Source organism: Eutrigla gurnardus, assembly GCF_963514095.1.
Source record: "Eutrigla gurnardus genome assembly, chromosome: 2".
Lineage (NCBI taxonomy): Eukaryota > Metazoa > Chordata > Actinopteri > Perciformes > Triglidae > Eutrigla > Eutrigla gurnardus.
Window position 1 is genome coordinate 12050375 of NC_139916.1, and position 12393 is coordinate 12062767.

The 12393-nt window shown below is 43.0% G+C and overlaps 1 protein-coding gene across 1 annotated transcript; it reads right to left on the reverse strand.

Annotated features, from left to right (window-relative positions):
• Positions 1-207: 207 nt before the first annotated feature.
• Positions 208-9211, reverse strand: LOC311032753 (protein Wnt-2b-A-like). The gene is made up of 5 exons (XM_084039757.1): positions 8769-9211; positions 6033-6253; positions 4898-5175; positions 3941-4205; positions 208-1779 (listed from the first exon to the last, which is right to left on the reverse strand). The coding sequence occupies exons 1-5, from the start codon at positions 8936-8938 to the stop codon at positions 1550-1552; spliced, it is 1164 nt and encodes a 387-aa protein (XP_083895883.1). The 5' UTR covers positions 8939-9211; the 3' UTR covers positions 208-1549.
• Between the last annotated feature and the right edge of the window lie 3182 nt (positions 9212-12393).

Below are 12393 nucleotides of genomic sequence, written 5' to 3' on the forward strand. Positions count from 1 at the left end.
ACATACTGACATCATACCAACAGAATGTTTTTTTTTTTTTTACATTGGTAAAGTTTAAGTTCAAATATGCAGGCAAAAAATAAACAACACAGTGATCCAAGGGGACGTACTGGGTCTGATAACATAATTAAATGTGTCTCACTATCAGTGATCCATATAGTGTTTAAAGCTGACTTATAACGGCATCAATGCAGGATGTAGGTATGATTATTTCTTTTTTGCAAATACAAAATATAAAGGCTGCATCTGATTCAATTGTAAGATTTTAAAACCTTTCCATAACAGTCTTGAGTTCACTGCCACCAAACTAGAGGCATGAGGGGAGAATAATAATAAGAAACAACTATATGGCCCAGAGAAACTGGAAGTGGGTAAATCAAAGGCTGCGGGCAAGATGGTGTTCAGATCAAAACCAGCTGCCCTGGGTTGGGAGGCATTGTTTAAGGTACTGATGATCCAGGAGGAGGGGCTGTTTTTAAATAATAAATCCATTCCATTTGAAGACTTATGAGCAGTTTGTTGACTTTGGGAAGTCATCACGTCGAAAATAATTTCCGCTTCCTGCATGATGATCATCACGTAAAGTGATCTACGATCAATGTGCGCCTGCATGCATTTTATTGGCCTACACATTGCCTTGGTTTTACCGGACATCACTAAATTGTGCCCCAGCATGATTGAAATGTATGAGGGAGGCTTTTTATGAATGAAGAAATGAAGACAAAGAACCAGAGGTAGAAATGATCAAGTTCTCCATCAGGCCACATAGCAATAATGTGTTGTGTTGCAGACAGTCCAAAAAACATGGGATCCTTTTTAAATGTCACCCCTTCAGATAACAGTCCAAAGTCAATTTGGAGCTTCATCTTTCCTGCTCGGTGAGTCCTTTTCCTCCAGTGAACCGGAGGAAGTCCGCTCTGCAGCAAGTACACAGCCACTTAAACTGAAGGTCTCCTGTTTGCACTTCCTTCCTGCCCCACAGTGTGATTGTCTGATCTCATTTCACGAGCTCATTCCAACTGTTAGTTTCTTAGAGTTGCACTCATTAGCAGCAACTGTCTTTTGTATTTGAAATGATTTGTTGCGGTACCATACAATGACTTGATATCATTTTAAATGATACAATGTCAGTGTTGTTTTTACAGTATAGTATCTCATTATCTCTTTTGCTTCAGGTTAAATATTATTGTTATGATCATCGGTATGAGCAGTATGTCACATTCTTACAAACTGTAAAACAAGCAGGAGTCACCTCGTATCTCTGCTTCAAACAAGGCTGAATTTACAGAATGATGTAATATTCAGCTGTTTTGTATCAAAGAGTCAAAGTTTGTCTTTAAAAAAAAACACTTATTAAAGCAGCACACAGTCAGTAACTGGGCCTAATTTCCAGTTGAGCATCAAGGTCTGTGAAGTCTCTGCTTCAGGGAAGTGTCAAAGCCAGAGGTATTGGAGTTAAGAGATCCCAATTATACATCCCATAATAAAATGCAGTCATTTAGTCAATATTGAGTCAGTGGGGACTTGGTGATTGGTCGGGTCTCCCTCGTTAGGTTATGTCCAGCCAATCGGGCCGCTTGTGGGGCTTGCAGGTGTGAACGTCCACCAAGTCCTCGCAGTCGTCGCACTCCACGGCGCAGCACCACTTGAACTTGCACTCGCACTTGGTGACACGCTTGACACGCATCGTGTCGTAGCCCCGCCCACAGCACATGACCTCGCAGCCGTCCGTGCCTCTGGACGACTTGTTGCACACTCTGCCTGCTGTGCCCAAGGAGCCTGTAAAGGAATATAACGTAAATTCAAGTAGTTTTCATGAATATAAAATATATATTTGTGATGTTACATATAGAAATTCTGTAGGAGGTGTAGTAGCCTGCAAATCGCTTTTATATAATGACATAATATATGCTCGCCGGTGTTCTCCTCCCCTTCTGTTATCTATTTTACACGGACACCATCTCTGCATCCTGTGCTTCAATGATTGCGATTTGGTTTAAAAAAAATACAAACCAGCCGGAGCCCTTTTTTCCCCTTAATGATAATGTGTGAAGCCAGATGTTTCTTTAATAATACAGCCTTGTGAAGATAGATCTGGCTATACCAGACTTTAACTTGCCCACCAATGAGCCCTTTCACATAACTATTAGATCCAGTGGTAATACACAAATAATAAGTGCAGCTTCAAAGGAATTAGAACTCTATTTTTGAAGTGTGAAAGACATTTATATTTTTCTATTTCACATGCAGTAACTCTATAGTCACTGTTCTTCTTCTTCTTCTTCTTCTTCTAAAGCGGTTGTTACTCCTAGTCACATATCAGCTCAACTTGATTCTATTTTGGAAAGCCCTCCAGTGACGACATACTGTAGCTGTCCAGAACTGCTAATGCTGGCAGCAGACCGCCTCTGAAAACCAGTGAATAATATGATGCTGAAAACTGAAGCTATTTGACCAAATATCACTTTTTTCCCACACTCTTCAGCGGGGTATTGGCTTACAGACACGTTGACAGAATAGTCTCAGTGACGAACACAAAAGGTGTCCGCATACTCGGGTGTAAAAATCTCAGCCTAAGATCGGATGCCACGTCTAATAACAGAGCATCTCCGAAGTAAAGGGGGGGGGAAGGATAAGAGGAGATATTCCCCTCAGGCTCGAGGGAGTGGAGCCTAATACTGACCAAAAGAAGGATTTGAAAAATAAGCCTCCATGTATCCTTGGGCTATGAATTCCTATACAATGGAGATTAGTGGCGTGGCGGGTCAGAAGCTCCTTTTTTTTAAGATCACCTTTTAACAAGGAAAAACAGCCTTTCATTTGAGTGAACACACCTCCGTTGGCAAGCTGCAACCAAGCTAACGGCAGGGAGGAATGGGAGGATCTGGGAGGGCCATCGCATCACCCCTGCACCTTTGCACTATGCTATCTCAGCTCACCTATAAACGCTGAGCTGGTGAACTCTTCACGCTCTATTGAAGGGGACGGATTGGAGGAGAGAGACGGAGCTTAACAAGGTAAAGGAAACACTAAAGGACATGTTAAAGGTCAAATCATTGAAAGTTAAGCTGTGAAGGAATGCAAGCCTTCTGTGGACGAGTCTTTTCCAAGTGACACGGGACCTACCACCTGTTTGACCCGTTACAATATACGCAGTGGTCTCCTAAATGAAAATTGGGAAATCTGCTACATTTGATATTAATCATAATTTCATTATTTAGCACAAAGCAGCCACACCTGAATAAAATTATGAAGTATTTCACAAACTCAGCGATGTTCTAACCAAGTCTTTCTGGCCCAAGTCCTGATCCAAGTCTGGTATCTGTTTTATTTTTGCTAAATTTATGCCCCGACATGATCCGTTGGATCAAGAGTCGGGTCATCTCCACCACATAGTTGTAATCGTGTGGGTTAGAGAGAGATTGTTGTTGAATTTATGAGATAACATCGTTTTCGTGCTGTGAAGGAATTAGCGGTACCTTGTGGTGAGGTCGCAGAGTGCATCCTACTGAACATCCCTCCGCTTTTCAAGCATGTCGGAAAACTACGGTGGCCTGCAGGTAACGGTTAAGAAAAGTGCGAGAGCCTCGCTAGAGCCGGTGTTTTGTTTGTCCACTCTGGGCTACTGTAGAAACACGGCGGATTGGTATGTAGATATAAACCTTGGTTTCAGGTTATTTTATAGATAAATCAAAACATAGTTTTAGTACATTTCGGCTGATCCTACACACTCCTTTGTGTAAATGTGTGCTATGTGTGCAATTTAAAACGTAACGTTTCTCAATAACGAGAAAACGTCAATCAAACGTTGACTTCATCCCATAAAGGGGCGTATCAGAAAATGTTGGTTCATTTAAGGTGAAAAACCATTTTAATAATGATCTGGAAATTGGAAAAAGAGCACTGAGCTCAGAATTCTTCATTTAGCCCTTTAACTCACCTGCCGAGCGGTCTGTCAGACAGTAATCCGGTGAGTTCTCCACGTACACCAGCTCGTTCTTGGTGCTTCCCTTGAAGTCCTTGTCGGCCACCATGAAGCCCGTCCCGTCCTGGTTCATGGTCACCTCGATGGCCGTGTTGTACTTCTTGCGAAGATAGTCTCCGGTTCGCCGGAAGTCCGACATCGCCAGCCAGCAGGTCCTCAGAGAACAGGAGCCGCTGACCCCGTGACACTTGCACTCCAGCTTCATAAAGCGCTTCACTGCCTAGAGCGGAGGTCAAAGGTGGCGGGGTGTTAAGCCTGTGATGTTGCCCGTGGCATCACGTAGGTGTGATCAGCCCTGCTTCACTCGGACGGGAGTTTACTTTAAATTGTTGTTCCTCCAGAGACCTTTTTGAACCCATCTGGCTTCTATGTGTCGAGCCTGAAACTACGTACGTTGTTGGGAGATTTGATCTCATTTGTTGCCTTTTGCCAGGGGTGTTGCCTTTTTAAAGAACCAGAAGAGTAATTTACATTTCTTTTCTTAAAAGTGAAGAAATGTCCAAGTCGATTTGCATCTCTAAATGCACTACACTACATTACCTGTATCTGAAAATTGTGTGAATGAATGAAAGAAAAACCTTTTTAATTTTTGAATATACAAACGTTAACCATGCATTGGTAGAAGAAGTACTCAAAATCTACATCTCAAAAGTAAAAAAGTTGCAATAATACAGTGAAAAATTGCTCATTATGCACAATAATATATATGATATGACTATCATTATTATAATTTTAATTATTTTTTGCTGTAGTAATGAGTTCCCTTTAGTGTAACAGCTGTTAATGGTAAAGCTAATTTTAAATACTTTTCTGGGTCATGTAATTCATAATTGAATGTAACTAAGGTAATTAAAACAAAGCATCAAAATCCCGCTAATCAACATGACAAATCCCGTTCCCACCGCCGCTCACCATCCGACCGCACCGGTTGTTGTGCAGGTTCATGAGGGCGCGGGCGTCCTTCACCATCCTCTCCCGAGCGTCGACGAACGCCTTGGCGAACTTGATGCCGTAGTTGATGTTGTCGCTGCATCCGCCCCAGTCGAAGTTGCCCCTGTCATCGCTGGCTCGCCCTCGCTTGTGGATGTCGCAGTTGCAGATCTTTAGCTCCCCCTGACTGCACGCCCTGGTGATGGCGTAGACCACTCCTGCCGAAGAGATGGCGTACACGAACGCTGCCTCGCGGCTGCCTGGGTGCCCGGGGGAGATAGAGAGAGAGAGAGAGGTGTTGCTGTTAAATTATGTATTTTCAGTGGGAAATCGTTTGCAGATTTTCTTACTGCTACTTTTAATTTGATAAGATGGCGAATGTCATTTTGTTGCTTTCTTTGGTGAGATTCAAGCTGCCCAGGTTCACTGTTACTGCTCAGTAAAGCAGCCGTTCTCAAGTAATATTCCCTTCAGCAGGAGCACAGAAAATCATTCCATTTAAGGTGGATGGTCCAGACAGAGGTAGAAGCTCATTGGCTTAAAGATCACAGTCCAGCCGACTCTCCTTTCACCTTTTTTTTTTTTTTTTTTTTTTTGCCCAGATGGCAGCTTTCTCCGACACTGGGTTGTGTTTTCATTTCAGACGAGAGGAGATTTTGGGGGTTATTTGCTCTGGCTTTCCCACCCACCTCCCGTTCTCATTTCTGCTCACGCAACGGAGCAGAACGCAGGCGATATGTCAAGGAGTAAAGCTTTGTCTGGCTGCCAGAAACATCTACCCAAATATTTACATCTCCTATTACTGTTTATACATCACCAGTGTGGATCTCTCGATCTGCTACTTGTTTTTCGGAGAACGTCCACTTTCCCAATCTTCCCTCCTTCCAGAGAAGTCGGAGGGAAGGAGAAAAAAAACACAACACTCTATTTTTTTTTGTTTGTATTCTATCGCAAAGTTGATTTAATAAGACACCTATTAATTCTCTGCTTATCTGGTAACAGCCGAGACATTTTACGAGGATGATTAACTCGAGTGTCTCTGACATAAACAACCGCTGTCACGCACGGACAAAGAACCACACAGATAGAAATCCCAGTCACACATGTGCAGACTCACTTCGCAGCATCACCCTGCCAAACACGGTGTGGTCCCGGTCCAGCGTGCTGCAGTTCCAGCGGTGGTGTCTGAACTGGTGCTGGCACTCTTTGATCCACTCTTTGGCTCCCTCGCCGATGGACTGCATCAGGTCCGGGTGCCGCTGGCATAGCTGCCGCTGCTTGTTCACCAGGCCGGGAATGTTGTCGCAGATCACCCGAGCACCCAGCGCTCCGATGTACCTGCAGACACAGTATTGATAGGGAAATTACACGATTATTCTGGCCAAAATAATCGCGATTCAGTACTTGATAATCATGATAATCATCAATCAATTCAAGATAAGACACGTTTTTTTTGTGAACATCCTTTTCACTGAAAAACAATCAAATCATCTGAAATAAAGGATAAATAAATGTTAAAAATATATTTTTGTATCCTCTTTTTCCTCTATTTTTCACTTCATGATAGTGGTACTTGTGATATTTATGATTATCCTGGTAACTTTCAACTTATCAACTTATTGTGTTTTTTTATTGCGATCCACGATAAAATCCAACATCGTCCAATCCCTAGTATTGATCGTGATAACTTAAAGGGGCACTCCACCAATTTTCCTGGTAATGTTTATTCATCACGTGAGCCCACATTTGTCGCTCTGGAAGAGCTGTGTCAAGTCTGAGAAAACAATGATCATAATGATGTCATCAGGGTTATCTCAGCTTGGTCTTATGCTGCATTCACATGGTGTCGGCAGACTGGGATTTGGGAGCGTTTGCACATTATTGTAAGACTGCTAACCCTGCTGCTAACATTTTGTTCATGCTAAGAAAATCGCCTAAATTAGCAACTTTTGCAGTAACATATAGTCGTAAATTAACAAGTAGAAATGATTAACAGTGCAGAAGTGATGGTTGGTGGTTATGCTATTTCTGGACAGAGCGAGTTTGTATACGTTAGCCGGCTGCTGTCATATTTGGTGTGCAAACAAGAGAGCCGTATTTATATTGTCTCGGCAAGAAAAGCGAATAAAAGCAGACTACAGATTTGACTCCTATACTAGCGTGCTTACATTTCCTCTCATCCACACCCCTTGTCTACTTGAGACTCAGACGTAGAAGAGAAGATTATTAAATTCCTCACTTTCTGTGAAAAGCACTTCTCTCCCTTTTGCTTCCTGCTCCATTCAGACAATAATCCCTTACTTTTGTAGCGACTCTTAAAAGGGCAGATCACATGATGGTGGTATTGTGACACAGGGGGGGGGGCTCTTATCAACAGGACATGAGGACAGTCATCTACAGTGCAAGTGACCGCTCAGGCCTTTCCCTCCCAGCCTCACTCATCAACCATATGCAGAACCCCCCCTCACCCCTCTCCCTCTCTAAGCCTGCACGCTCCACTCTCCATCCGGATATCATTATAGTCCCTAATCGCAGCCACATTTGTGTCGCCTGGCCACCGAAACAGAAACGGACGTAGCAGGCATTTTCCACTCCCGTTATGGCTGTCCCAGTCCCGTTCTACCGCGGAGCGACTATCTGCCCGAGCAGTAAAGCAGAGCAGAAGCACTACTTGTGTTTATTGTGTTGTACACACTGGCTGTGCCAAAAGACCCCTGACTGTCTCTAAGAGGACACACACACACACAGAGAGAGACAGCGAAGGGGGTCCTGTGCAGTGAGACACATGGCGCTCATCTAAATTATCACAATGGTTAAATATAGGCCCTAACAATGCAAACCAGGATTAAATACGTATTAATCATCTGACACAACGCTTCCCGGACTCTCCTGCTCTCTCTCTCTCTCTCTCTCTCTCTCTCTCTCTCTCTCTCTCTCTCTCTCTCTCTCTGGAATTTGATTCTCTGATTTAATCATCTTTTTTTTCCTTTCCATAATGTTTTTGCACAAGACAGCAACAATGGAACATAGGATAACATGCTTTTGCCTGTCGTGGGAAATTACCATTCAGAACATTATTTACAAATAGTTATGTTTAAAAAAAACAATAAAAAAAATAAATCCATCCGTAAAATAAAAGGCTGCACATAACGGGGCAAAACGTAGAATTAGAACCACTTCACTGCGGTGGGTTAAATATAAAGTAAGCTACACATCAAATACAACTTCTGTAAGTGGCCTGACACACGAGACCAACTATTTCAGGTGGGTGGGATAAGGTGGGGGGCTTACATCCCCCCTCCCTCCAATGTTTTTTTTTTTTTCCTCCTCTGATCGTTTAAAACCTCAAGAGAATTATCATCAAGGGGCATTTTATTCATGCACCAGCGCCAGCACCTGCCACTTGCTCTGGGCTGATGGATGAATAGGGGAGATCCCCCAACATCATTAATCTTTATAAACACATGCCACACATTGTTGTCAACATTTCACTTTGCATTGATGGTGTAAAAGCAGGAGGAAAAGGTGTTCCATTTATATATAAAATAATGATTATATATATATATATTATAACAATTATATATATAAACTTGAGCTTTATTTGACAAACATGATGTTACAGTCATCTTGATAAAGCCTCTTTTTTTTTTTTACCAACAAACCTATATATTTCTATATATATTCATCCCTTCTGACTTTATCACAAGATCATTTTCCATATTTACACTTGAGAGAAAAAGTCAATATTTTACGCTCGCATCGATAACTTTGCTTCGTTTCACAGACGTGTATCTAATAAAGTTAATCCAATAAACAGTCATCATGATCAGCCTGATTCGAAGCTGTCACTCACCACCACGACGAGTCCACCCTCGGCGTGAATATGAGCAGGAGCAGAATGAAGCTGAAGTAAATCTTGGACGTGGTTCTGGACTGATGTTGGGTCTTAGTCCCGTGTCTGATCCCCATAGCCCTGCTGCTGTCCGCCGAGCCACGAGATTTCATCAGACAAAACATGCTCATGTGTTGGCGAAAGCCGCACGATCAGGTGTGGAGGTCCTCGGCGACGGTCCGCCGTCCATCATCGGGGGGGAAAGTGCTTTTTAAACTCCCACCAGTTAAACATCTAATGATGCCATGCAGGTTTTCTGTCAGTATCCATAATCTTCATTGGCGTCGGCAGGATATGTCTCCTCTCCGTCTCCAACAGCCTTGTATTTACCTTGTTCTCAAAGCTGCGGGGAGCTGTGGAAGTCGCGGGTCCGATGCTGTAGCGCAGCAGCGAGCGGAAGAACCGCTTCCGAGGATGGGGTAGACATTGTGCGCACCTTTTTTCCCCTCCTGTGGCCAGGAATGAAGATGCGCACAGAAACGCGCAGCAGCTCCGCTCCGGTGCGTCAGCTGTCTGCGACCCCCCCCCCCCCCCCCCCCCTCCCTCCACCCCTTTGTCTGAAAACTACAAATAGCGGTATGTAGTCCAAGGAGGGGTATATATTTAGTGTGATGGAAAGTTACTGCGTCCAACTCCAGAACACATTACAACACAGCCTCAATGACATTCCTATAATATATATGTGCCATACCATTACCATAATCATAATCAGAAAGTAGGTTTTCACATACAAGGAATTGTTCTTGGTGTTCAGTGCTGCATGATATTTGCAAACAATAAAGCAAGCTGCAGTCCAGAACATAAAAAATTACCCTAAATGAAAATAAGACACTCCATTTACATATGCAGACATATATAGACTATGTACAATTTTACAATTAGTGCAGGAATTTTGTGTCAAATATTTATCATTTATCATTGGCAGATGACTGTGTGTGTGCGTGTGTTTGGGGGGTTAGAGTGATTAATACAAGTGGTATTTTGTGCAGTTCAGTTGTCTAAAGTGACCCCTCTAGTCCAGCACCACTAAGGACTGTGTTACAGCACACTTATTCTAATCTTAAAGTCATGCAACTGAGCCAAAAAGCCGTTAAATAAATAAAGATATAAAAGGAATCACCGGTCCAAACTTTTGGTGTTTTCGATGAACACACATAATAAATGAATCCCCCGTGTCCGTGTGTGTCATCGGCGTAGAGGAGAACGTTTTGCTCAGGAACCTTCAGTTATGAGGGGTCAAGCTTTCATGCTTTGACACATCATTAAACAGGAACTTGGTGTCTCCATAGAGATGGATAATCCTTCCCAGGGGGCATTTTACACATTGTTACATACGCCTGCCGGTCCAGCGTGATTGCTCTCGATGTAGTGCTCTTGCAGAATTAAATGCATAAAAACGTCTGCAGCAGGCATGAAAACCTGCACACTGCTGATGTCTAAGAGATTAATCGGCTCAACTTTCAAAGGCACTTTAACTTATTTAATTCTAAAAAAATTAATCTGTTTCCTGAAATGTTGCCCAAAGTTATCACCAGTTAAAATAATTGTGCTTTGGTTTCTGTATGATACGTCAGAGCCAGAAAATATAACAGTCTCCTTTGAAGATAATGGAAAAAAAACCTGACATTGCATTGTTTTTTGTTCTGCGATATGAATCACAAATATTTATCCTAAATGCTATAGGCTACATTTGAAAGTTAAATGTATTGATATGTAATCAAGCAGCTGCATAAACATTGTGTACTCTTATAAATAGTATTGAGCTCGAATAAACGATTAAATCATGAGGCCTGATAATCTCCGCTAAAGTGTAAAAATATATACACTTCATTATTTCACCAAGGCTGGCCTTTAGACTGCAGGTAATTAATGGGAAACACGGGATGAGTCATGGGAAACGAGAACCGTGGGAGTCAGTGTCGAGCAGAAAAAAGTTAGCGTCGTCATCGCACGTCTTGCTCAGGTGACGATATATGAAATGATACATCCCGCAGCCCTGACAATCACAATCAACTGGAAGATGCAGTACAAGGACATTTTTGGCATAAAGCAAATATTTGACACAAAATACATACAAGATGTCATTTTTAATTCCTCCCAGTTATTGTATATCTGGTATGTGCTGCAAGACCTGGTTTCTCCAAGTCTGGTAAGGGGTCAAATATAGAGCTTTTAAAAAAATATAGAGCTTTAAAAAGTTGCCTTCATGCTGCCATAGGACTTGGGGTGGTGGAGTACATACCCTCCCCCCACCTCCAAGCACTTGAACCCCTCCTGTAATGCAGTTCTGCTCATATCAACAGTCCTGATCCAGAAACAGGTTTGTCCCATTGAGCCAATGTGGAAAAACATGACCCACCTCAAGGACACTTCGGTCTGTATCCGTATGAGTCATTCGGGGGGGTCCGGGTCCCGTGTTCAGCAGGTAGAGAAAGACGCTGACGAGACGCTATGTGCATGCGTTATGTGTGTGTGTGTGTGTGTGTGTGTGTGTGTGTGTGTGTGTGTGTGTGTGTGTGTGTGTGTGTGTGTGTGTGTGTGTGTGTGTGTGTGTGTGTGTGTGTGTGTGTGTGTGTGTGTGAGAGAGTGTGAGGTCATTTTAATCAGTGCAAATCCAGGGGTGTTAGTTAGAGACCGACGTAAAGGTCAGTAACAATGTGGTCGTCTAAAAATACAGGAGGACTGACGGCAAATAGTGTGTTTGTGAATGCAAACTGTCATCAGGGGGATTTTCCAAATTACATATTTCATTTAAGGACTGATTTTCTTTTTTTTTTTGTATCAATTTCTTTTCAAAAACAACAAATAGATACAATACATTTGTGTACTTTACAATACAGATTCACGGTTTGTAGGTTTGAAGCCTGTGTCCTTTCTGTCACTGGACATTCTCTGCTCTATATCACACAGACACACACACACACACACACACACACACACACACACACACACACAGCCACACAACCCAGCTGTTTGTCCTTCAGTTATGTCATATCTAGATTTGGAGCGCCGCTCGGATCCTCATTACATGTGACCCGGTCTTTCTTTACCCGAGGACGAGCTATGGATTTTACAGTGACAACTCTATAACAAATTGCTTTACAGGGAGCAGGTGATGGCGGGCGATAACACTCGCCATCCGGGCCCTCCCATCTCCTTCTGTCTCGCTTTGAGCCAGCTCCAGCTGTGGTCTGAAAGAGGCTCAGTATGGGGGGGGGGGGGCTAATTTTGGACAGAGAAGCGGGGGACGACAGAGGGAAGAGGAAATAAAGAGGGCGAGAGGATAAGAAAGAGATCAGATAAGCGTGATTATGACATTATTGGGAGACAAGTGCGGTGACAGAAGATGGCTCGTTTCTGTGCAACAGGTCTGAAATGAGGCGGTCGTAAATTTGCATTGTGAACTCATGACGGGTTCCCTCCTTGACCTCTAGTTTTGTCATCTCATTCACACATGACACTGCAGCCGTGCCGCCATGTGGCAGCAGTAGCGATCCTATAGATGGATGGATATTAGTGCTTTATCACCACATAACAGAGAACATTTTTATTTTACTCTGAGTATTCTTAAGGGGGGAAAAGATAC